The sequence below is a fragment of the Astyanax mexicanus genome, chromosome 10, assembly GCF_023375975.1.
Source record: "Astyanax mexicanus isolate ESR-SI-001 chromosome 10, AstMex3_surface, whole genome shotgun sequence".
NCBI lineage: Eukaryota > Metazoa > Chordata > Actinopteri > Characiformes > Acestrorhamphidae > Astyanax > Astyanax mexicanus.
In genome coordinates this window covers 18,647,866-18,674,373 of record NC_064417.1, presented here as the reverse complement: position 1 = coordinate 18,674,373, position 26,508 = coordinate 18,647,866, and the positions used below count along the sequence as shown (strand labels likewise).

The 26,508-nt window shown below is 37.0% G+C and overlaps 1 protein-coding gene across 8 annotated transcripts in view; it reads right to left on the bottom strand.

The window, feature by feature from the left end:
• Positions 1-26,508, bottom strand: part of limch1b (LIM and calponin homology domains 1b) — a 187,168-nt gene that overhangs the window by 5,669 nt on the left and 154,991 nt on the right. For 3 of the 8 annotated variants that reach the window (XM_022683579.2, XM_022683583.2, XM_022683588.2), the window contains 16 exons: positions 21,912-22,038; positions 20,821-20,975; positions 20,281-20,704; positions 17,142-17,507; positions 16,395-16,482; positions 14,928-15,055; positions 14,626-14,728; positions 14,436-14,510; positions 12,425-12,450; positions 11,070-11,183; positions 7,038-7,130; positions 5,412-5,582; positions 4,887-4,972; positions 4,671-4,774; positions 4,441-4,555; positions 3,561-3,650 (listed from right to left, as the gene is read on the bottom strand). In XM_022683579.2, coding sequence (XP_022539300.2) covers positions 3,561-3,650; positions 4,441-4,555; positions 4,671-4,774; positions 4,887-4,972; positions 5,412-5,582; positions 7,038-7,130; positions 11,070-11,183; positions 12,425-12,450; positions 14,436-14,510; positions 14,626-14,728; positions 14,928-15,055; positions 16,395-16,482; positions 17,142-17,507; positions 20,281-20,704; positions 20,821-20,975; positions 21,912-22,038 — 2,265 coding nt within the window. Of the gene's footprint in view, positions 1-3,560; positions 3,651-4,440; positions 4,556-4,670; positions 4,775-4,886; positions 4,973-5,411; positions 5,583-7,037; positions 7,131-11,069; positions 11,184-12,424; positions 12,451-14,435; positions 14,511-14,625; positions 14,729-14,927; positions 15,056-16,394; positions 16,483-17,141; positions 17,508-20,280; positions 20,705-20,820; positions 20,976-21,911; positions 22,039-25,901; positions 25,929-26,508 lie in introns of all 8 variants that reach the window. The other 5 variants (XM_022683586.2, XM_049484417.1, XM_049484418.1 and 2 more) reach the window with 5 other exon arrangements.

The window sequence follows — 26,508 nt, the reverse complement described above, 5'->3', positions numbered from 1 at the left end:
TATAACTCACTGCTAATAAAACATACAAAATGCAATATCCATGTAATTACTGTGCAAAATGAAAGCCTTTAAATTCCAATAACTGCCAACTGTTTCCCAACTGTGAGATTGTTTTGTGCTTGTAAGGCAGAGTTGCAAAGGATGTGTCTGTTAAAATTATGAAAATGATATTCTTAAAAAAACTACTTGTCCATCTAAAAGTTATTTTTTTTACCACAACTAAGCTGCAGGAGTCATTAATTAGATTGCGCATGACAGAAGGCTTAAACTGGATTTTAAACATTTACTAAACTCAAAAAATTATCCCCAGTCACACAGTCAAAGACAACTGTGTTGCTCCCACCTCTTGCAGCTTCTAACTGAGGAGACTTACACAACATACTACTGCCCATTAGAGGAGCACAACAATACCTCTCCAACAACATCAATTATCATTAGAAACATAGGATACATTAATTATACTCTGCTTCTTTCTGTATTGTGGCTCTTACATAACCAGCCTCTAATTGGTTAGTCATAAAGATTAAACAATTATCAATCATTTAATTTCTAAGAGCCACAGAACTGTAAGTATCCAAGACTCTAAGTGTAGGTAATAGGTCGATCATTAATGATGCTCTGACTAAGGCATTGAGTATTCTGCGTACTTTGTGGATCTAATGTTCACATACTCCACCATGATGAGATGATGCTGGACTATATTAGAATTTTTTTGCTGCATGGCCTTTTCTATCTTGGGGTCAGTGAATCTTTCAATGGCAACTTATAATTCTTTTTCTGCACCAATGAAATTTGTGCCATTATCAGAGCGAATGATGTTGACTGGTCATCTTCTGTGGCAGGACGCAGAACATTGATGCAGGAATCAGTATTCAGACAATCTGCAATTTTGAATGTGTATTGCTCTGATTGTGAGACAAGTGAATATCACTCCATCACTCCTTCTCTCAGTGCCCCGGTCTTGTTTAACATCAAATGTTCCGATGCATTCCGTAGCAGCATTTCCTTCAACCTATTGTTTTTTTTTTTACTTTATGCCAACTTGAACAATAGTCAATCCTTTTGTTCAGAGGATCAGAATGCATCAAATTATCCATGTTTCACTCTGCATTAGTTTCTTGGACGTCAGGCCTCTTGTGGCTGAATCTCCAGGAATTTGTGAGGTATTGACGGTGAGGGGTTGGTAGCTTTTTGTATGAGGGAAATCCTTTTTGCCAAAAAGGTTTTAAAACAAGCAATTTTATTGTCTATATTTCCAAGGACTGTCCATCCAGAACATTGACTTTTTTTGCTGAAGCAGGGATTCCACAGGTTTGACACATCTATTTACCCGAAATGAACTGTTTTTGAGGAACTGCAGCTGCAAAGCCATTCTCAGTTATTTTCTTCACAAAGCCCTTGTAGTCTTCAAGAAAGTCCCAAAGTCCTTTTTCAGCTTCCTCAGCAGGCCAGCAGCTCACTGCTCTGCCACACAATGATTGTTTGGAAGTGTGACTGTTACTTGTCGAGGTGGAAGCCTTCTACAAACCTTGTTCCTTCCTTGTTCCTTGTTCTTCCTGCCCCTTTCGCCCTTTTATAATTTTTTGCAAGTCTGTCTATGTGGCCCAAAATAATAGTAATAAAAAAATAATGTAATTTAGATCTACCCTCTGTCGGTCACATGGTCCACATAGAGGTGCCCTGCAGCTCGGCGCTGCTAAGCAGCTAGATACGGAGAGAGCACAGCTGTTGGTCATCAGAATCCTCCCCACCAACCCCATCAACAGAAGCTATTCAACGCACCTCATCAGATAAATAGACTACATTTTGCCCCCTAACAAAGATATAAGGTGTGGACAATGTTATGGTATGTTGTGATTCCATGTTACATCCTTTATGAATATGGGTTGCCTCAAATCGACTGGTTATATTGTAAGGTATGTTTCTGTATAGTGTTTTAAATTCATGTTTCATGTGCCTATTTTTTTTACTTTTTTGGCACCTGCACGGCTCTGCAGAGTTTTTTGGAACAATGTGAGAGTGAGGAAAGAACACCCTGCGAAGTCCTATAGTGCCATTTGACAATTAATTCTATATTACATGTCTACATACATCTATATTATATCCCATACCATGTTTACAGTGTCATTATGGAAAATATCCACAGTGTTTTTTGTTCTTTTTTAACAGGTTGAGGTATTGTCTTAAGTGTATATTCAATAATATGAAAAAATCTAATTATTTAATCTATTCTATTCAAGTCTAATTCAAGCTTCGTCTTTCTGTGTTTTTTATTCAGTGAATGCGGCTTTTCACTGTTAAAATCCGCCATCTACAGGCGGCCGCGTGTATAACAGCAGTAAGCATTTAAGGTGGAAAGGAAAATCCATTTTTTAATTCTCCCTTTTTGGTTTGGATGATCAAATAAAAAAAAAATCACAAAATACATGCAGCTATTTGTTTTTTCTTTTTACTTATTTAACATAATAATTTTTTTTTAATATTATCAATATTACAATCTGTGGTGCTTTAATTGCATCATGAGGTACGGCTGAAATAGAACACGCAGCACTAGTAGAGCAAAAATATACATAAAAATATTTGATTTAAATGCTTTCCCTCATCGTGTTTACTGTGTTGATTTTCGTACTATAAAATAATCCAAACAAGTAACATTTTATTCAATCCAACAGTTCACTAGCTCACTCAGATTCAGGCTGGAGTTGGTGTTTCTTGCTAACCTCAGGCACTTCTTCACCTGAATCCTCAGCAGATACTGGTTAAAAAAAATACTGACTAAACTTCTACCCTTCAGCTCGTTGGCTTTACTTACAATACAAGTAAAGTGTTGCATTCTGACATTTCAACACTGATATATTTCCAAATTACTTTTTAGTCAAAGCAGCAGCTACTTATTTACTCACTGAGGCTCACCGATACATGAAATTGTGTGTGTGTGTGTGTGTGTATGTGGAAACAATGACAAGGCTACCATTTACATTTTACTGCTTAATTAACACAGTACAGGATGTATTAACTACCTTAGAGGGCCATTAAAGGCCCCTAAATGGAACAAACTTGTCTGTTCAAATTAAATGAAAAAACACAGTCCTTCCATCTGGTCCAAAATGTGGTGCGATCTGAACCATTTTTTTGTACTGAAACACACCTAGTAGGCTTGTAAAACTATGTCTGACCATTTGTCACTCAAACGAAGTCGCATAATAACCTCATACTTCATATACACACACTTCAAGAACAAACTACAATACTGAAGAAAATCCTAAAATGGAAAAGGCCAATAAAGTGTAAAGGTTAAAGCTAAAGCTAAAATACAGCATAGGTAGAGATATGGTAAGTACGGCTAGACTAGGCAACGTTTAATAAAAAACAGAACGTAAAAATAAACCCCTAATGTGTCTGTTGCAGAAACTCAGATTGTAATAACAATACAAAAAATGTGATTTAGCATGCAGCTCCATTATAGATTCCCTGTGGTGATAGAGACAAGTACTGATTTAAAAAGAGAAAGAAAAAGGAAACAGAAATAATAAAGATGATGGCAGAGTGTATTCCTGTACCTGTTTGGTGATGAAGGAGGCTGCTGTGTGTCTGTGTATGATGAAGATGAATGTGATGACTTTGCACCAGCATGTTCTATGGAGTCAGACCTGAGGAGCAGAAGCCACATGCAGTGCTCGAATCTTTCACACACACACGGTCATGAGCATGAACTCTGAACACCTTCAGCCATGCAAATAATAAAATGAAAATGGAATGGGTTTACAAATAAACCATGGATGCTTTCACATTTAATGGGCCTGCCAACATACTGTAGGAAATCAAGTAAACCTAGAACAGCACTAATAAAAGTCTTATGTCTAAGAATATCAGTTATGACAGTTTCTGTGGTGAAAGGACATTAAAAACTGACAAAACCAAAAAGGTTTTTTATAGTAAATGTTTTATAGGATAATGCCAGCTGTTATGAAAGGCTAATGTAGCCATAGGATTGATGCGCGATGGTAACACATATAACTCAGCAGTTTCTGTTATCACTGGAAAGAACAACTAATAACAACAACATGGAATAACTAATTATGGATCATTTATCACTGTATTCACTGCAACAAACAAATAAATCCTGTTGGATGTGCAGCTTTTAAACTTCCATTTAGTATCAAACCACCCTTCTGAGTAAAATGATTTAGTCATTTATTAATTTATCAATTATTTAATTTATTTATTTGTTTGATTGTTTATTTAAAAGAAAATTAAATATAACACATTTTCTAACTTAAAATAAAATGAACAAAACCAGTATTTTTTTGTTGTTGTTTCTAACATGTAACTATACAAAACATGAATCACTTGAATCATTTCAATAAGGTGGCTCAATAACCAATTAAGTTGACAACCCCTTTAAGCATGTACCCATTGCTCACACACACACACACTTACCTTCTACGCCCTGCAGTTGCTGGCTGTATATTCCTGTTGCAGTCCAGTGAACCACTCTTTTGCCAGGAATCTGATGATTGCTGTTGATTTTCAGTCTTATCACTCCATGAGAGACCTACACAAATATAAACAGGTCTGAATTCCAATTCATATAAATTGTTAATTAACAAAAACACCTTCTAATGTTGCAAACTTTGCAAGCCTGGACAGTGGGACGTTCCTGTACTCACTCTGACTGGGCGGCTGTTGCTCTGATTCTTGGCTGTGAACTCCTGTGCCTTCTCTCTGTCCATTGGGCTGACCCACCTGCTGGTCACTGCTCTGTTGTTGAGGGCTTTAGTAATGAAAGATGTGGAAATAAAAATGATCAATATGATGAAGTGAAAGTGTACAGAAAGAAAGAGTAGAGTGGCGTAGTGTAATTTAATGTCTCCAACTGAACAGACCTTCCAGTGCTCCAGGAAAGCTCCTGTTTTGTCCCTGTCGCTTCACTCCTCTCCTTTTCCCTTTGTCTTTTTTCAGTGGTCCCCGTCTAAAAGAACAAAACAAACACCCCTCAATGTTCAATCTCTAAATGTTGATGGTTCAAATGCTGATGTTTTAAACGCCTAAATATCTAGACCAAACTATTTACTGTATACTGCCTCCCTGACGGAATCAAACTGCACTGGAGTGCACATCCGTCACACAGCAGAATTACTGTGATTCCTTTTATTTCTGTTTTTAAATAAGGGTTAATCTTCCATTACAGTAGCTACAGGAATCATCAGTGTAATATGTTGCGCCCATACTGCTGTGTGACACTCACACACTTAAAGGAGAGTCAGATTTTGGTACTACACTTGCTTTTCTTCTTGCTTTTTGCTTTTCATTTTCTATTGTTTAATGGTTGATGAAAGTCTGCCTCAATGTCCTGTAATGGGTCTGAATGTCCATCATCTATATAAGTCCAAACATCTGAAATTACTCACTGTCTGCTTCTCCAGCTCCTCTTGCCTGCGTTCCCAGTCGGCCAGTGAACGTACAATGCTGTGTTGTGCGGGGCTGCCACAAAGAGGGGTGGTCTCCTGCCAGCAGGGGGAAGGTGGAATAGGTGAATGTGGTGTCAAAGGGGCCACTGTCTCCTCTAGGATTTTGCGCTCCTGCAAAAAAAACAAACAATGAAGACCAAATAATTAGACACTCATTCCATCAGACAGATTCACAAAAAATAAAGCCTAAAGCCTAAAATTGACATTCTTGCTCCTAAACTCTTGGATAATTTTTCAAATAAACAAGTAATGAGGCATTTTTCAACAAGGCAACATAAAACCACATGCTAATCATGGAATGAAATGTACTGCATGCCTGAAATGCATACATTTACTTATATTAACAAATTAAATGAAGTGGACCAGACATCTTGGGTTCTCACTGACTGCACTGAAATGTGGAAATGTTTTTTGCATGTTCCATACTATTCCAACTTTTCTTGTTTGTGTATACAGACTCTAACAAACTCTAATATCTGACTAAATATTTAGCAAGAGGCAACTTCATTTGACCCTTTTAATAGCTATCAACAAGCTTCTTGCAGAATTATCATTGCTGCATGCAAACGCTAGTGTGTGTTTGTATCTCTCTCTCTATATATATCCCTGCTTTATTTCACTGAGTTTCTAGTCTCTGAAGAAAGACAGGATTTTGGCTCTTGCTCATGAATATTCATACATGCAAACATATCCCTTCTGATTGGCTAACAGAACTGTAGCAGAGAACGCCTACCTGCCTTCCCACAGAGTCAATTTTACAGCTCTAAAACTCTAAAAAGGAAAAAATGTTTTCAGAGATACAGCCTTAGTTGTAAAGATATAACACTGAGTGCTAGGTAAAGTTAACCCTTAAACTTCACTTAACGCCAGACTTGACACCAGAGTTGTGAGGTGATCGGCCCCGTGGCCGAAAGAAATGTCATCAATGCCGAGGCTGCCCACTACTCTGATTTGTTTTTACTTTTTGTTTTAGGTATGTGTTTTGTTTTAAGATATTTACTTTTAGTTTTTAACTTGGTTTTATAACAGGTGAGAAAGATGGATGTTTACATTTTACACCATGTGGGTCTCTACTCTATTTAGTCTCCCTATGCATCCAGTGTATTTTAGTTATTGGCCTTGGAAGTGGGGGTAGGGTAGTTAGCTTTTTGTTTGGTATATGTTTTAGCTAGCTATTTTATAACTTAGAGTAGGTACATGTGATTATGTATGATGTGATATTATGATGTGTTATGTTTTGTTCTGTTCTTTATTTTTTGTCCAGTTTTATTCTCCAAGCAATGTACTTGAGAACACAGCAATTTAGAATGTTTTTAAAAGCTTGGTTGTAAAAAAAAAGCTCTTTAACTTTTACCTCATGTTTTTACCTGATTTTATGGGTTTTTTTTTAAATGTTATTGTTATATGTTATTGATCCCATGACCCCTAGGTACAAAAATGGGATTATAACATTGATCTATTCCATTCACACTTAAAGTGTCAGTATGTAAAGTCAACACCTCACTGTCATTTCACTAGAATGTGTCTAGTTATGTATCAATAATACTGAATTAAGTATATAGTTGCCTCTTCATGGTATCTCCTCTCTTCTTCTTCCACTTCCTTCTGAGCCTTTTCCCATTCCTGCTTCAGCTTCTCCTGCTCACGACGGTACTTTTCCTGCTCACACACAAATAGGATGAAAAATGTGTCTTAAAAGAAGATTTATTAACCTAGTCTTATTAACTTTGCTGGTTCAAACAACTGCTAAAATTCTTTTCACTAAATTTCTATATATTACTGTTCTACTGATGGAAATGTTAATAGGATGATAATGATGTATAGTTAGAAGTTTAATGAGGTAAAGGAATAGAATAGCAAAGCAACAGCCCAAGAATAGCCAAAACCAGTCCTACTGTAACATTTTAAAGGCACAATCTACCAGGTGATCATAAGAGCGGTGAATTTCCAGTTGTCTAGTACTTGCTTATTCCACAGTGCTCTTAGAGGTTAAAACTTTTGAATGTCCATAAATGCTCTCACAGTTCTCTAATTGATGCCATAGAAGAACCACTTTTGGGCCCCATCCACACCTATCCAGATTGACTGATTCACCTGGTCCAAACTGTTTTTGGTCACTGCCCTCCAAAGTGCAGATTTTTGTCATATGGACAAAGAAAACTGAGCTTTTCAAAAGCTTTTTTGGCTGAATTTTCCATATATAGTAAACTGCGATAGTCATAAAACTACATCTACACACAGATAGCACCAGATTTATGATTCCTACATATGAGTTGATGTATTTTGCATATTTTAGTACCACCTTTTAGACACTTATCATTTTCGATTTATTATGTGATGAAGTGAATACATTCTTAAAAAGAATAAAGGTTAGCTTTTGATAACAGTGACTAACCTGAAAGACGTATTTTACGGTCTACAGTACTATCGTTTAATATAGTAAAATAGCAAGTACACTGCATGTCAGTAGTTCCTCTGTTCTTGCATTCTTATGTTCTTTATTCTTGCAAGCTAGCTTCTCAAGAATTTTCAAGTCCATTTATCACATTCTTGATATTGATAAACACACAAGCAATGCTTTGCTGATCTTCACACAGCCATGTGCCCACATGCTGATAGTGCGTGATTGCTGGCACAGTGTTGGCCCTAGACCCTGACTAGCCCCAGGGTCAACCTTTACATTTATTTTAAATATAAAAAATATCAAGATACATGTGGACAGGGCCTTGGTTTCTGTAATAAAATCAGTTGAAAAAGGCACTGTGAGTGAAGAACTTTAAATGGTTTAAAGAACCTCACACCTTACATTAAGGGTTTATACTATAAAGTTGTTCATACTGGCTTATTTAATTAAATTTAATTAAAATTAATTAAATTAATTTAAATTAATTTAATTTCTATCAGTAATTCTTTAGAAGACTACTTACAACTCAAAATAACAGCAAAAACATGAACCATGTGGAGGTTCTTCAGGATCAGTTTGGAAATCTCTGTTTAATGGTGGTACACAAATACCTGATATTTGGCACATTTAGCTTTTGATCAGTTTTAAATTTTAATTAAATATCTCTGTCCATGCATCTTCCAGGATTTAAGGAACAAACATGAGATTGTGCATTTAAAAATTGGTTATTGGCATTAGACAGTGCATATATTAACACTCTGTTTCTTACACACACACACACACACACACACACACACACACGCGCGCGCACACATACGCACACACTGCTGCTTGTGGGCAGAGGGGTGTCTTATCTTAAGCAGGGGACCCATGCACCATGCAGGGTTTAGGTTAGGTCTCTATGCAGTGGCAGGATCATTGCTGTGGTTACAGGATTTAGCAGGCCTCAGGTTCTCAGGCTGAAACATGCCTTCATTTCAGTGCTCACAATGCTTCTAGCAGAGCTGTGTTTGAGCAGGAACTGCTTCTTTGGTGATTGAGTGGAGTTCTGCTTTAATATTCCATAAAATACAGGCAACAGCAGCCAAGCCAAAGTGTGTTCAGCATGCATCCATCAACTGTAATATTGCAAACAATGCTAGATGCTATTAAAGCTACTCAGAGACATGGTTTACTTAAGTACATAATGCTGACAAAAGCCTAACGCACCAAGCCAAAGCACCCAAAACACTTATTAAGATCACTTATTAAGATAACACTTATAAAAGATCTGATTTACTTAAATACATTTACCTCAAATAATCTTAATCAGCCTACATGTGTTTGGTGTCTGAAGACTGCTTTTTTCAGTTAAGCACTTAATCAAGTAAATTACTAAAAAATCATTAGCAAAGCAAATAGCATTATGCAAACTGCACACATATACCTGCATTAGGAGTGGCTCAAAAATAACATCGCAATATTTTAGAGTGTTTATGTGATAATGATATTTTTGGAGATACAGAAAACACTTGTTTTATTAACTTCAAGAATATACTACAACAAAATAAATGTTAAAGTTTAATATGGTTCATAGTATATAAATAAAGTTTTATAGATTTAGTAGAAACAGTTCTAGTAACTTGATATAAAATAGGGATTCATAAAAAGAGATTATTCTACAGTTATAGTAGATATAGCGGTCGTCCATTTATTCGGTACTGCTTTGTGACATATGAGCTTGTGAAAGAGGATTCCACACAACATTGGTTTTTAATCATATAATACATAATGATTAACAATATCTGCCCTCAACCACCTATGATTGGTCCGAATTATCTAGAAAAGCGCTTTCACACTGCAGACGAACAGGACCATGGTTCAATTACACTGATTCGAGACCATCACTTTTGACCAAACAAAATGCTGGTGCTCTTGTCCAGACCATGGTTTGAGGCACTTTTTAAACCTGCTATTTTGGTTTAGACCAAACTGAAAAGTCAGAAAGTCCGGACCGAATAAGGTAGGTTTAAAGGACCCTAAAACAGTAAGGGCTGTTATCTGACTGTGAATTAAGATTTACAGCCTCCTCAGATGGCTTAAAGATTAAAGTAAATACATTATTATACATATATACTCTGTCATTTTCAATACCGATATTACACTCTTAAACAGCAGCCAGTACTGATCTGATATTCATTAAAAATTCGATCCTCAATGCTTTAAACTAAGCTATTTTTATGTATTAGGCTAATTGGTGTGTATGAGTAAACAGTGTAGAAGTAGAGAAGCAAACATCAGACACCAAGAATATTTTAGTGTAAATACCTTAACTGAAGTATATATAATTCTGCCTAATACAGGAAACAGTTAAAGGGCCCATATCCTTCATTTTTCTTATATTATAGTTTCCTTCTGATTGATGTCCATTAGCTCTGTGCTTACTGGCTCCCCTGTATTGTGCCTCATTTAAAAAGTAGGCTAATTAGTGCTGATCACTTGTGGCTAAAGGAGTAAATGTAAACTTCTGTAGAATTGAAAGGCCGTTATACAGTAACATGCGAAATTTAAACACCCTTTGACCTTCAGACTTTAATAGGGAAAAGCAATAATCCTTTTGGATGCAGATTGCAAAAACAGGGTGCAGCATTTTATGAAAAGAATACATCTCCAACTGGTAAGAACAGGGTCGAATCAATCACAATTTAGAATTGGGTTGTAGTGAGTGGCACAGGAAACTTTCTGGTGCTCACCTGTTGGCCCTTTGGTTATATTAAAGCCATAAAAGGCACAAAAGAAATGGGTCCTCTTCTTTAATTTTATCAGTCATTTTTACCAGGGTGCACAAATGTTTGCAGTTCACTGTATGTGTGCATGTTGAGAAAAGTTTGGGTTTTCATGACATGGGCCTTTTGAAATTAGAGTGATTACAGCATGCATCCTTCATTCATTATTTTAAATATGCTTGAAAATACCAAGGCTTTTGAAGAGCGATCTTGCACTTAGCTTAATTACAAAAAATAAACTCATAGCAATACAAAGCAAACACACATCAAGCTTGTGATAGCCTACACCTCACATGTCATTATTATATCACTCATGTGGTTAGTGGGCTCTGGAGCATGCTGGGTAATGCTGCTATTGCTTCTGCAGCCTGCGTGTCTCCAGCATGGCTCTGGCTGAAGCTGAAGCTCAGGTTAGGGAAGCTGTTGTACCTGAAGCATGCGCTCCTGCTCTTGCTGCCACCTTTCCTGCCGTTTGCGCTCTTCCTCGGGGTCCCATGAAAAGTGCTCACCCCGCTTCACCAGATTCAAAACCGCGGGAGCGACCTGACCGTACCGAATTCACGCCCGCACACGGACACGCCCACACACACACACACACACACACATCACACACCATACCAAAGGAAAAGGAATGAGGGGATAGACACAGTTGGTCTAAGCTATACCCAAGTTTCAACCTCTAACTCTATGAGAGAAAAAAGATAATGTAAAGGAAAAAGAAAGACAGTCTAAGCACATCTTGCTTGTTTCTCATCTGAAAATGCACATCTGGTATTGTCTAATATTTTGCAATGTACAGTCAAACATTATGTCATCTTAATAAATAATTCTTCCCTTTTTTGCCAATTAGGAGCATGTGAAATGGTAACGTTAAACAAAAGCATTTCTAAATAACAATAAATAGAGTAAAACCAACACAAAAGGTGGGTAGTACCTAAAACCCAAACTCAAATAAAAATATTACTATGGTCGAGAAATAAAGATTAGCAAAGTTTAAAATCTTTTTAATATATTCATGCTCTATTTTTTTGTACCATTTCTAAACAAAAAAAAACATCTGTAGAACTACACAAAGTATTTTTGTTACTTTCCCAGGAAAACGTACATATACAGACATTCCAAATGTTATAGGATGGCAGTATATAAATTAATCATGACGTGAAGTGTACCTCAGGGGATGGTTTGTGAACAGCCACATCTGCACAAGTTGCGAGATGTTATCTTAAACACTGGACACCATTAACACCATTAATTCAGTGAATTAAAAACTGGATGTGGAGACCTTTATATTTTTCAAATGTTTAATTTCCAAAAATGGGAGAAAAAAAAAATCCACTAAATGGGTCATGAATGCATAAATAAGAAAAAACATAAAATTAAAAAAGTACCTAAAATACTTTGTTAGAGAGTGTTACTCTTCACTTTTTTTCGAAGCAATATAACATAAAAGATCATTAAAACATAGTGAAAATGTAGACCAACCAGTGCAGATGCACTCACCAGAATAAAATAATGTATTATTATGCAATATATTGTACATAGATAACAATATTATTTACAACAATATGTATAAGAATTTAATTTACATTTATGAATAAATGTGAGCACCATTACCAGAAAAGATTATAAATACATCGTTTAATCCCACTACCCACCTCCACTAATTACATATTATTTAACCAATTTAACTAATTTGATGTGCATTTTAATACCAGAGGAGAAGCAGCAAGACAAGTCATTAAGAATGAGAAAGGAGGGGTGATGGGTATGATGATGTCACTTACATTCCCGTGCTGCTTCTCTGCAGGTTCTGTAAAAAAAGAGAGAGAAGTTTTTATAGTGCGCAGTTCACTGGGATTGTCAGCTGTGCTTTTTTAATGTAAAGTTATATCATCTTAATATCTACAGTGGTGCTTGAACATTTATGAACCCCTTAGAATGTTCTATATGTGGCAAATGTATGTGAACTTGTAGGATTAGCAGTTAGTTTGAAGGTGAAATTAGAGTCAGGGTGTGATAAAGCGCGTTCATATCCAGCAAGGACAGAACGAAACTTTATGGGTAGTGTAGGGCGAGCGCTCAGAAGCAGGGCCAGTAACCATGGCAACAAGGAGGTACAGTTTATCCGACACCGTTTATTTACACACCAACACTAATATTTACAAATTTACAGGCGTACGTACTTGACGAGAAAAGAAAACGAAAAAGTAAACAAACACAAAATAATCTCTTCTCGCAGAGAATAAGGTCTATCTCCTATACAGTCGTATAGAGCTTCTTTTCATGGCCGATATCCCAAACTATCTGCCCCCCCCTTACTCATAGATCCAGTACACCTTTTATACCATTAACCCCTCCCATGAACATACCATTTCTCACACAGGTAGAACCGGGTAATGATACACCAAGTACATGGTACTATGATATAATAAGAATAACAATATTAATAATAATAATAATAATAATAGTAGCAAACTCTAATCATTTTGTAAGTGCTGAAATCTGTACGAATTTCAATGTACATATAAAATACGCATTCACATTTCTTCCCTTTCTTTTACAGGTACACACTCCCCCTCTCTTCTGCAAGGATGGACTCACCCAGGTAAGTAAAAGGTTTTGAGTTACGTGTAGTACCCTTTTGTCTCAACAGGCTGAGCATGAGTGTACACAGGTAAGTAATATAGTCTTTATGGTGATGAAGAGGGGTATAGCCTACTTCATCACACAGGGGTTTTCAATCAATGGAATGACAGTCAGGTGTGAGTGGGCACCCTTTTACTCTGATCTATCAAAGTCTGCTTTGATTTTTAAGGACCTCAGAAAAAGAGTTGTTGAGTTATTGCTCATCAGGCTGGAAAAGATTACAAAAATATCTCTAAAGAGTTTGAACTTCACCAATCTACAGATAGATTGTATACCGGTACAAATACAGGAAATTCAAGACCACTGTTACCCTCCGCAGGAGTGGTCAACAAAAAAAAGATAATTCCAAGAGCAATGTGTGTAATAGTCAGTAAGGCTACAAAGGGTAACTTTAAAGCAACTGAAGGACTGAAGCAACTTTCACACTGGCTAATGTTAATGTTCACAAGTTCACTATCAGAAGAACACTGACCAACCATAGTGCACATTCCACGGTCTCCCATGACAGGGAGAACGCCACTGCTCTCCAAAATGAACATTGCTGCTTGTCTGCAGTTTAATATTGGAAGAATATTGTCACAAACATACAAGCACCACTGTGATTATTAAATCAAGTATTCATATCCTTTATCCCAACCCTAAAATGAACTAACCTAACTGAAAGAAAGAAAGAAAGAAAGAAAGAAAGAAAGAAAGAAAGAAAGAAAGAAAGACATTCTTAAGGGAACTGCAGCATCAGCAACATAAGCAACATATTCTACACATATTCTTACTTACTTATGATGTAAATATATTTAACTGTATATAATTGTATTTAATTACAGCAACAATAACTAGCAATTACTTGTGAACTTTTATATCAATAGTGCAAAATAATGACAACACTGGACCTTAAATTAAATTAAATTGTAAGTACGAGTTAGATGAAACATATCCAAACATGTTAATTTCACACAGTTTTGAGGGCATGTGTAACGGACGTCCACATTAAACTGCACTAACAGTGAACCCACATGTTGACATCAGACAAAACAACCAGTGCAGGGTTAGAGCAGCGTGACGGACACGGCACATTAGCCAGTGGGATGCCTAGGGGAACACTCCACATCATAGGGTGGGGCAAAGCTCAGCCAATCAGTGAAGGTTTACCTGATGAGGTGAAGAAGTCCCAGCGTAACTTAGGGTTACTGGACAACGGTGTAAGCTGGGCACTGTTGTCCAGCTCTAGACAACAACCCACAGTCAAGGAGAGAGGAGAGGACATATGAGCCACTGCTCAACCTGGAAACATCTGCACGATCAAGAGATTCTCAGAGGATTTTCAGATACTGTGACTTACCTGTTGCCGGAGGTTCACAGACTGTTTTGTGTTTAGGTTGGTCTGGACTGGCCGGTTTTGGTTTGTATGCAGGTCTCTGAGGAGATTCCAGTACAGGTCTGACCTAGAAGCAGAATATATCACTTTAGATGCACAGGAAGTACTGTACGTTCTATTCTAGGATGATGCATCGAGGATGCTAGAGAATGATGTTTTAGAACACAGTAGCACAGAATAGAAATGCAGGATTTGCTTTTAAAAAGCCTGGTCCTCTAGCATCTCTTACAAAATAGATAAAGGACAATTTGTAATTGGTCACAGACCTCTTTAGCTGCAGTGTCGATGGGAGTGGGAGTCTGTGTCTTCTCTGGAGTCTGGATTGTGCCATTTTGACTAATTACAGCCAATTCAGTATTCTCCCCAGTCTGTTCCTCTGGACACTGTTCACTCTCTGTAAAAGAACATAAAAAAATATAATAAAAAAAACACTGCATTGAGAGCATTTGTTCTTTCTGTCCATATACAGTGGTATACAGTGGCACCCCTGATAATTTTCATGTTTTTCCTTTATAAATCATTGATTGTTTGGACAGGTGAATACATATGGGGACTCTTGTCATTTTATTGATTTGAACACAATTTACACTAATTATTGGAAAACAAATTTTGTTTGGTAAGCTCATTGACCTTTGACCTACATACACAGGTGATTCCAATTATAAGAAAGGATTAAGGTGCCAATTGCAAGTTTCTCCTTTTTGCATCTTATCTGAAGAGTGGCAACATGGGAGCCTTAAAACACAAAACGCTCAAATTACCTAAAAACAAACAGAGTAGCTTGAGGTATGCTAAAGCTAAAGTACATTTGGACAAGCCAGCTTTATGTTGGAATAAGGTGCGGAGGACTGATGAAACTAAAGTTACGTTATTTGGAGGGCTGTACATATTCTTGTTACTGTAATGATAATGAACAGAAAGAAAGAACGAAAGAAAGAAAGAATACTTCAACAAGACAACGACACTAAACATTGCTTAAAATCTACTAAAGTATTCATGCAGAGGAACAAGTACAACATTCTGTAATGATCATCTCAGTCCCCAGACCAGAATATTATTGAAAATCTGTGGTGTGATTTAAAGTGGGCTGTTCATGCTCAGAAACCATCAAACCTGACTGAACTGGAGATGTTTTGTAAAAAAGAATGATCCAAAATACCTTCAACCAAGGCTGTTTTTTCTGCAAAAGGAAGATCTACTAAATATTGATGTAATTTTTTTAGGGAGCCCAAATATATGCACCTGTCTAATTTTGTGTAAAGAATTATTGCACACTTTCTGAAAATCCGTCTTATTTATAATTTGACTACGATATTTCAAAACCTGAGATAGGTAAGGTAACTACCCTGAGACACAATAATACAGTAAGAAAGAATCTAGATTGCTTTATGTAAATGACACTTTAACATTATTTTTGTCCCCTTCCCATAATTTAGTCATACTTAGTAATACTAGTATACTAGTAATAATATGATTAATATGAATATTTTTTAATGGAATTTAATAACATTTGTTGTCTATGATACATATTTGATCTGTATCATTCACAAGTCTGTCCTAAAAACCTGTTTCAAACCTGTTTCAAACCTAATGCCCTTATTAACTCCTGCATTATACATCTAGAGGATGCTGGCATCACCAAAGTGCACATTTAGAGTAGGGCCACAGGGCTCTATTAGCAAGGCTGCTATTCAAGACAAAAATCCAAATAGTGGACCATGAGAGGAATCAACCTTGTAATGCTTCTGTCCCGGGCTCCTCCTCTTTTTGGGGTGAAGACTCATCCCTGGTCTGTGGAACCTCCTCAACCTCAGCTGGCAACTGTTAAAAAGACACAATCTCAGTCAAACAGAGTCTATATGCATATAAGAGCAAGCGTTTTTAATAATTGTCTGTGTGACCAAAAAGTTTTTGAAAAGCATAGAACATGTAGAACATGCAATTTAATGCACATTGTTTTGTTACCTTGGAATTAAACTCCCAAACTTGTCTTAACTTTATAGGGAATTATTTCTGAGCATACAGGCTTATAAGAGAAATCTGGTTGGATATTTGACCACTTCTCTCAGCCCTTGGGCTTTCATACTGTCCTGCGTATTGACAAATCCAAAGTGCTGCCTAACACACCCTTTATATATGGACTCAGATAAGCTGCCACCTGTAGTCAATCATGATCACCAACAAGGATGTTAAGAGGCCTTGGCAGTGGCAAATTAAAAGTCATATACCGGTAGTCATTTCAGCACTTTTAAATGTTTAATCTAACTGTCTGTATTTGTATGTTTTGCATTTATACTTGCATGTATAAACCGAGTTACATTTCATTTCATAAACCCACCCTCCTAAAAAAATCTTGTTTTTACACTTATTCTGCTCCAGAAAAATAATGTGTGTGTGTATGAGAACCCTAATATAATCCAATGTTCTGACGTGTGTGTGTGAATATGTTCATATGCGTGTGTGTGTGTGTATGCGCCGACCGTAGGTAAAGATGTAGGCCGGCTGGGCGTCTGCTCTTTCTCTCTTTCCTCTTCCTCCTGACTCTGTGCTTCTGGCAGCATCTCACACTGTCCAGCTGCCTGTGGGTCTGCTCTCTCCACACACTCTGTCTCAGGAGTGTGTATCAGTGTGTGTGAGGTTGTGTATCTGTCCGAAAGTGGAGTCTCTGAGACGGAGTGTTCTGTGCTGTCTGAGTCTCCTGTGTTCTGGGAGAGCGATGGGTAGAACACTAGAGGAGAAGAGTCTTCCTCTCGCTCTCGTTCTCTCTGTACATCCTGCTCTCTCTCCTCCTCTCTGGCACTGTGACCATCTTCTGCTTCACCGTTCACTCGCTCCATTTCGTCCCGCTGAAAAGAGAAAAAGACAAAGGTAGACGTTACTCAGACAGTAAAACACATTCAGGCTCAAGAGACGTTACTGAAATAAACACACCTAAATAAAATATCCAGCATTTAACCTTTAGCCAAGCGCATTAGCCACAGAGAAACTGATTAGAACAGAGAAACTGTCTAAATGAGTTGTCCTGTGTGTGTGTATGTGTGTGTAGGCTGTAACTTTAGACATCATTGCCGCTGAATGGAGTATTTCATCACGGCTGAGTCAATACTTCCCCACAGAGCCACTATACACAGAGAAAACCCACTCACACACACTTTCACAAAGAACATTGAACACTGTCATCTATTCAACACGCACCCACTCGATACACTGCACATTCCATCCAGCAGAGGGCGCCATGACCCTGCACTGTCAGTTAAACACTTCAGTCTATGTTCTGGTTCTCCAGCTACAACCAGTCCACTGTCAGTCTATTAGGATTAATTAACAGGTTTAAGAGGAATCTATTTGTTTTAACCTTATTTAACTAAAAGATTATTATATTTGTTATTTTTTTATTAAGATTTTGTACATGTATAGGACACAAACATTTTAGCCTAAACAACAACAGGTGTCATCAGCAGATATCAGCAGTAATTGTTAATATATGTAAAATGTAAACAAAAAAAAACTAATATTATTTATTAACAACTACAACATATAAAAAGGCAAATTTTAAAGTAGGTATTTAGAGCTTAATTTATTAAGTGCTACAAAACCTTTCATGCAATTATTTCTCAGGCATAAATGTAAAAGATTACAGCTGTGCTTTGATTATATACTGGGATTACCTCCATAAGGGAGGTAAAATTGCTTCTGTGCTCTCCTATAAAAAGGCTCTCAGAGACTTTTAGGTAGTGTACTTCATGGTAAGAGATCATTGACTGCTAAATATGCCTCTACAAAGAAACTATATAGATCCAGATCACGTTGGGCTCTTTAATCCTGCCTTTGCTGTTAAGTGACACACTGCCATAACTGCTGGTGTGATGATCTGAAGAGCCATCGAATACAGCAGTCATTCACCATTCTGTCAGTGATACAGGGCACACTACTCAGTGATGTGTGCAGGACATCCTGTGGACCTATGTGCTGCCTCTTATGACAGGGCTTATAAATAGTATTTGTCAGCAGGATTATGCTCACCCAAATACACCAAGCATATCCTAGACATATCAGTGACAAATTCCAACACTGCCTTTGCCTATATTTAAATAAACAAACATGCTGTTTGCTGGATTTAACTTTGCTGGATATGTTTTGCACTATAAGGCATTAAGAGCTTCCGTTTATCTACAGTAAGCTTAGATTTCCAGATTTTCACTAAAGCTAGCCAGACAGTGCTACACTGAGGAACCCTGAGTGTTCCGGTAACCCAGGGTGATATTAGTTAGCGGTTCGTCCCACATACAGTAGCTTGTTTTAACACCGTAAACGGGAAGGCTACAGTCTGATATACTCACCTCTGAACGGCGAAAGAGCTAACTAGCATATAGCGCAGTTAGTGGGTAATGCTAATGCTGCTCGAGCAGTGCTAGCCAGGGTTAGCAGCAGGCTACAGGCCGATGATAATCACCACAAAAGAGCTAGCACTCTAGCGGTTAGCAGCTAATGCTGATACTGCTCCAGTCTGGAGTCTCGGTGCTGGAGAACTAAACTATAAAACAAAACTATAAGACTGTACTTCAGCAGAGTGGCTTTACTGATCCCTTAAACCTGAATGGTAAAATTTATACATAAGATGCACTGGATTACAAGGTGCACTAAGGATTTTTGGAAAAATTAAAAGATTTTAAGTGCACCTTATAGTGTAAAAAATATGGTATTCAACATATTTCATAATTTTCTATAATCCTCTGTCTTTTTGGTAATCTCTTTTTTAATTACTGATCAAATGTTTTAGAACACCACTATTTTTCAGTGAGCAGTGCTGTATTGCCCAGACAAGCAGATTTTTAATATATTAGCAAGGGCTTTATTACTGCATTTCACCTGCCAGACTACTATTCATCTATTCACTGCTGAAAATGAGACTTAGTCCAATGTTAAGCTAAGCTAAAGATGCTGCTGTTGAGAAGACGCAGACCTCTTTCTGTACCACTTTCCATGAGTCTTTTGAAGGTAAAGGAAAAAGTGCTTACCGCTCTCTGGCATTATCTGTAATTTATTTAAAGAAAAGATTTTACTTTTAATAGTTACTGAGTTTTCTGTGTTTCTGTTTCTTTTTCTAGTTATTATGATAAATGTGTAAGTAAGTATAAATGTGATGTGTGTAAGTGTGTAAATGCTGCAGTAGAGAGTGCAGTAACACCATCTGCTTTTTACTATTTGTCGGATTTACTACAGACGAAGGTTTTGGAAATTAACATTACTTCAATCTATTTCCAATGCAGAAATCTATTAACGAATGAATTATTTGCTACAAATTACCCCCTTTTTCATGTTTCTTTAACAATATACTTTTAGAATGTATATACATATATTTTTGTTACAAACCTAAAAAAAAAAATTCTCAGTTTTTGGTCATTTGCTTTTCTTAAAGGTCCTGGCAGTTCTGCAAAATTTTGTACACTGGATTTTGTACCAGTTCCAGTTATTAACTGGACCTGTAGAGCTTAAATGGCAAAAGTAAAGGGAAAAAAATAGCTGTTCTAAAACAAAATACATGTAGCTACCAGACCTGTGAACTGCACTGTAAGTATGTTCCTCTGTGATAATTCAACATGCAGAAAGAAACTCTACCTTGGCCGATCTTGACCCAGTGCTGACCGCTTTGCCCTGCCCGTAGGGTGTGGGGGCATGAAACGGTCCACTCCGTCCTGAATGGGAGGGTCTTGAGCTTCCTCTCACTTCCCCCTGCTCTGCTCCGTACCCTGTTACCCGGGCCTCTACGGTGGCGGTGAATTTGGGCGTGGGCAGTGACTGTTGCCGCAGGTACTGCAGCGGGCCAGAAGGGGAGGTGAAGGGGTCGGGGGTGGTGGGCGAGGTGGGGAGCCGTGTGGGGTCAGCTGATACACTGCGCTCCAGCAACTTGGGCAGTTTGAGACGCTCCAGAACGGCCTCGCTGATGGTGAAACGCTGAGCGTAGCGCTCCAGCACTGCAGCTGCCTCCTCTGGAGTTCTAGCCCTCAGGTAGGCATCGTGAAGCTCATGCTCACGCCGCTCCCTTACAGAGAGAGAGTGAGAGTTAGAGAAAGAGAGAAAAAAGTAAGAGTTAGACAGAGATGTAATGCAAGACATGGAAAAACATATTTAACAGTATATGTATTGATGAAGACATACTTGTCCTGGACAATCTCTCTGTATGTCTTTATACTCTTTCGCCTCTGTGTGTAGTCCTCTTTATTCAACAGCTTTTCCATCATCTTCCTCTCCTCTTCTTTCTTTATAAGGTCTTGAGACACGCTCCTCCTGCGACTCTTCCAACGTGCCAGGTCCTGAAAACACACGCAAATCAGAAATCTGTTTCCATACATTGAAAAATAGCTTCCCTTCATATTATATGTTTCGACTGTAAACACTATATAGACAAAAGTATTGGCACACATTCTTATTCACTGTTTCTATTTAAATGGATATTTATGCTGCTTTTTTTGGAGCAACTGACTGTAAAGGGTTGTACCTTTGCATTTAATTACAAGAACATGAGGTATCACCCCAATTCCTCAACTCATCCCCTAAGTATTAGATGGAGCACCATTATTCCAGAGAACACATATCATTCTACCACCACTCTCTACTGCTTTGTTTTTGCTTTATATCCCTTTGGCCCACTCCTGGCATTAGGCAAGGACCAATCTCAAACAAAACCTGGATTCTTTGCTGGAGACAATACGGTTCCAATCCATAGCAGTCCAAGTTTCTCATTAACGACTACACTGCAACTGCAGGCAAAATGTTTTAGAGTGCATTGTATAGGCATGTCAATCTTGCACCAAGAGGCAGTTACTCAAAAGTAGCATCTGAGAGCTTTTGATAGAGAACATACACTTTTACACTGTAAACTCACAAATTGTTTACAATTGATTACAAATCAGTTTTATTCCCCTTTCCATATTATTTGAAGTACAAGTATTGCAAAAAAATTACATTACTTAATAAATTAAAGGCAACTGGTTTCTTTAAATTATCCAGGCTTACAGTGTAATCATTTTCATATCTGCATAACTGCATGGCAGCAAACTGAGGTCCCTTATTTCTTTTTTGTAAATGAGTTTCTTATTTAACAAAAACATATTTCATCAAGTAATTGTGACAGGGCTAGTTCACATATCATACAGTCATTTTAAATAATAACTATTTGTTTTAAAAGCCACCAATCTTTAAACAGCACAAAACATTTTGATATTTCTATCTCTAATATGGTAACTCACGTCCTGCCAGTGGCTCTCCTCCTCCTTCATCCGGGTGTACTGGCCGTGCATCAGCTCATGACGAACCTGACTGTGAGGTGGCAGCATGGTGTCCTCTTCATTCCTCATGTCAATCATACTCATACTCCTGAGACAATGTAGGAAAGAAGAATACACTGTATTGACTTCACAGCATTCAGTCAGATATGTAGGATTTAGTACAGTTTTTTTAGTACAAGAGTTTTAAAGGGATGCCAGGAAAGCATGGAGTTAATTGTGCTTCTCATTTAGGTCATGCAGCTTCTGCAAAGACATGTAGCGCAATAGAAACAACCATATAGAGCTTCCTTTAAATGCAGCAGCAATAAGTCTTATCCTATTAAAGTCCATATATTGCATTTTTCTTTGGTACAAACCGCTTGAGTTGCACGGTTGGCTCAGTGTTTGAGTTCTTGCCCACACTACTTTAGTGATGCAGACTGGTCATGTGATTTCACAAGATTGTGAATGTAGCAGTATGTTTTTAGGAAGATAATACATGAACATACACAGTGGAGAAAGTATTAACAGAATAAAAAACTAGCAACAAAAAAAAAAAAAAAACATTTTATGCACAAAGGGTTCACTGCCTATGCTCTATACCAGGGGTGTCCAAACTACGGCCCGCGGGCCATTTGTGGTCCGTTTCCTTTTTTGGAGCGGCCCGCGAGGTATTTTTGAAATAGAATGAAAGTTGGCCCGCTGTTAAGCAGGTTTTTATAATGTGAGATTGAAAGTTTGAATGCTAGGCATCAGAAACGGGCCAAAGAGTCTAAAAGCTGAGAGGGTGTGCATTTCTAGCACAGAAAAACGGGCCAAAGAGTCTAAAAGCGGAGAGAGTGCGCATTTCTAGCACAGAAAACAGGCCAAAGAGTCTAAAAATAGAGAGGGTGTGCATTTCTAGCACAGAAAAACGGGCCAAAGAGTCTAAAAGCGGAGAAAGTCCGCATTTCTAGCGCAGGAGAACAGGGCAAAAGAGTCTAAAAGTTGCCGTAATTAAGGAGTTTAATATTAAGAGACATCATGAAATTAAACATCAATTAGAAAAATCTTAGTTTACACAACACTGTCAAAGATAAAGATAGTAAGTCTAGTAAAATGGGGTATAAATTAAATAATCAGGAAAAAAACTATTATTTAAAGTGGTATATTTCATTAGTTGTTTCATGTGGCCCGTGACTTCAAATATATTTCTCTTTCTGGCCCCAAACAAAAAAAGTTTGGACACCCCTGCTCTATACAGTTCTGCTCTATAAAATACTTTTGGAAAAATATATGTAGATATAATGTATATACATATTTAATAATATATACAGTTTACTATTTTATGTGACTATTTTATACTATATTATATGACTACATGGCCCATGACTGACCTTTTACGTTGAAATATAGTTAGTTGTACAGTAGTTAAATTGTTAAAAAAAGATAAAATGTCATATGGTTGTGAACAGGTAAACAAAATATTTATAAATCAAATTTGAAATTGTAACTCTCTGTGTTATAAATATGAAGGTTAATATGATTTTCTCAGCATTTTATTGTATTTTGATCATAAGACACTTCAAATGTCTAAATATAAGATAAAAGTAGGAAACAACAACAAAGCAGAAGGTAAAGTTTGTGAACAGAATCTTACTTTTGCGTAAATCCTTGAAGAACATTTTCAGTTGCATATTATTTGTTTTGATGATTCTATATGGAAAGATTCACTTTACTCTTGAGGAACAGTACTTTAAAGAGTGTAGAATGAAAAGGAAACGTAATCTTTAGTTTCTTAAATGTTAAAAATTAAGACAATAAAACAAGATCAGCGTTGAAAAATAATTCAATGTTGATTTAACCGTGACATAGTGTTGATTCAACCATGAATAAACATTGCAATGCTGACTGTGTAAGCTTAACAACATACTTTTACTGTGTAGCATTTTCTGGCTTAAATGAAATAGTGTTAAGGATTTACATTCTCTGCACCGGCCCTGAATCCCCATATTGCTGCCATACTGTGAAAGGGAACTGGTTTTCTAGACAGAGCAGTAACTGGACTACAGATGGCAGATATTCGTGTTTGTTTCATGAACTCAGGCAGTGTTTTACTGATCTTGAAAGGCCTTCAAAGAACTTGTCAGGTCTTTTTTTTTGTCTGTAAGCATGACGTTCAGACCTAAGACCAATACAGCTCGGCTGTTACAGCTTGTTTTAAGGCTAAGAACAGTTTCAAGCTGTCCAATCCGAACAGACGAAGGTTCTATGATATTTCTCAGCACTGTGGAGAAGGCTGCATTGAAAGTATTGAAAGTTATTTTCAGGGCAAACCCACATTTTGATTGATCTTCTAAGTAAAAGCCGTAAAGAAACAATGTAAAATATAATTTCATAACTATTCACTATTCATGAATTTCACATTTCTCCTTAGCCTAGAAAAGATAAATAAGTTAAGACACTATGTCAGATCTTTGTGGTTTTACACTGGAGCACACTTATAGATAGTGGAGATGCACTGGATATTTTGCAATCCAAATTATTCAACCGAAAAAGCCACAAAAATTATGTTTGGTCATAAATCTGTATTTTATATTGCCTAAAATGTAAAACGTTTTTGCAAATACAGCAAATACATTTAAAAAGTATGCATTTCTTTGATTTTACCCAATTAAAAAGCTCTAAAATATAATCAAGAGAACAATGGATGATCACAGGCCATCAAATCGAGCTGAACTTCCTGAATTTTTTTATCTAAAAGCAGTGTGTAAGACTGGAGGAGGAGAACATGCCAAGATGCATGAAAACTGTGATTAAAACTAGGGTTATTTTACCAAATATTGATTTCTGGACTCTTAAAACTTTATAAATACTAACTTGTTTTTCCCATTTGCATTATTTAAGGTCTGAAAGCTCTGCATCTTTTTAGTCATTTTCTGCAAATAAATGCTCTAAATGACAATATTTTTATTTTGAATTTGGGATAAATGTTCTCAGTAGTTTATAGAATAAAACAACAATGTTTATTTTACTCAAACATATATATATATATATATATATATATATATATATATATATATATATAACAAAATCAGAGAAACTAATTCAGAAACTGAAATGGTCCAGAGCTGTATATAACAGTTAAATGAGAATTATTAACAACAGTGTGGAGTGAGTGTGTAATAATTTCGGTGTAAAGTTTGCATGATTAAAATTGGTGGGTTGTGGGTTTCTATTACTACTGTTTAACAGATGAACATCTTTTAAATATATATAATTCATCTGTAACATTAAAACCTCCCACAGGTGAAGAGAATTACTTTGATTTTCTGGTCACAATGGCACCTGTAAATGGATGTATTGGATATATTAGGCAGCAAGTTAACAGTAAGTTTATGTGTTAGAAGCAGGAAAAATGGACAACTGTGAGGATCTGAGTGACATGAACAAGAGAATTAGACGACTGGGTCAGAACATCTCCAAAACATCAGGCAGGTCTTGTGGGGGTTCACTAGTATGTAGTGGTCATTACCTACCAAAAGAGCTCCATGGATGGACAGGGATAGGGTCATGGTTACCAATGCTCAGTGCTGCTTCTATGATCTTAGCTGAGTAGTTTATTTTTGGGTAGAAGTAATGAGGAATCTTTACCAGAACTTCACACCATTTTAGACAGAAATAAAAATCCATCACCAGCCACAGTGTTAAAAAAGCTTCATAGCAAGCACACCAATCATACCTGGATGAACAACTTGGTGCCAACAGCCACCCATAGGCCTCACTGAAACACTCAGTGCCCAGCACAGCACACATTCACGTGGTTAACATCATGCTTTCAGAGGTGCCTTTAGTGAGCCAAGCTGAGCACATGCAAGAAGGCTTAATACACACACACACACACACACACACACACACGCACGCACGCACACATACATATATACAGTGAGGCTGTGAGTGTGTAGCAAATATCTGTGCATTAGACGAACTTACTCAGATACACTAGCTCTGTGGCCGAATCTACAACAGGCAGGACAAGAGAGAAAAACACACAGTGGTTCATCAACACACTTCCTCTTCTTCTGTCGGATCAAAATGTGTCTGTAGATTACGCAAAACTACTGGTACCTTTAAATAAAGCTTATATTTAGAATCTTCAATTAATATATTTTTTATTTAAAGATTTTTAACTTAAACTTTGGTTTTGTGGTTATCTTTATATTTCTCAATCCCATCCATTTATTTATTCATTATTAATAAATCTATCTTCATCAATCTGTTCATCCATCCATCCCGACATCCATACATCCATACATATATGCATATATTATCCACCTATCTATTTATTCATCTATCAGTAAATCTAGGTATCTGTTCTGTTATTTATCTCTTTATTCATCCATCATAGAGTTTAGTTTCTCTGCCCAAGTCAGGGTTTAATTAAATGGCTATGGCATGATAATCACAATATAGCAAATTAACAATTTCACTGTGATCATAAAAAGAAGCTAGAATATTTTAATCTCGCAGCACTGGCCTACGCAGTCACACACGTAAGCTCCCTTCGCTTGTCCGCATTACAATGTATTATTCTTACTAT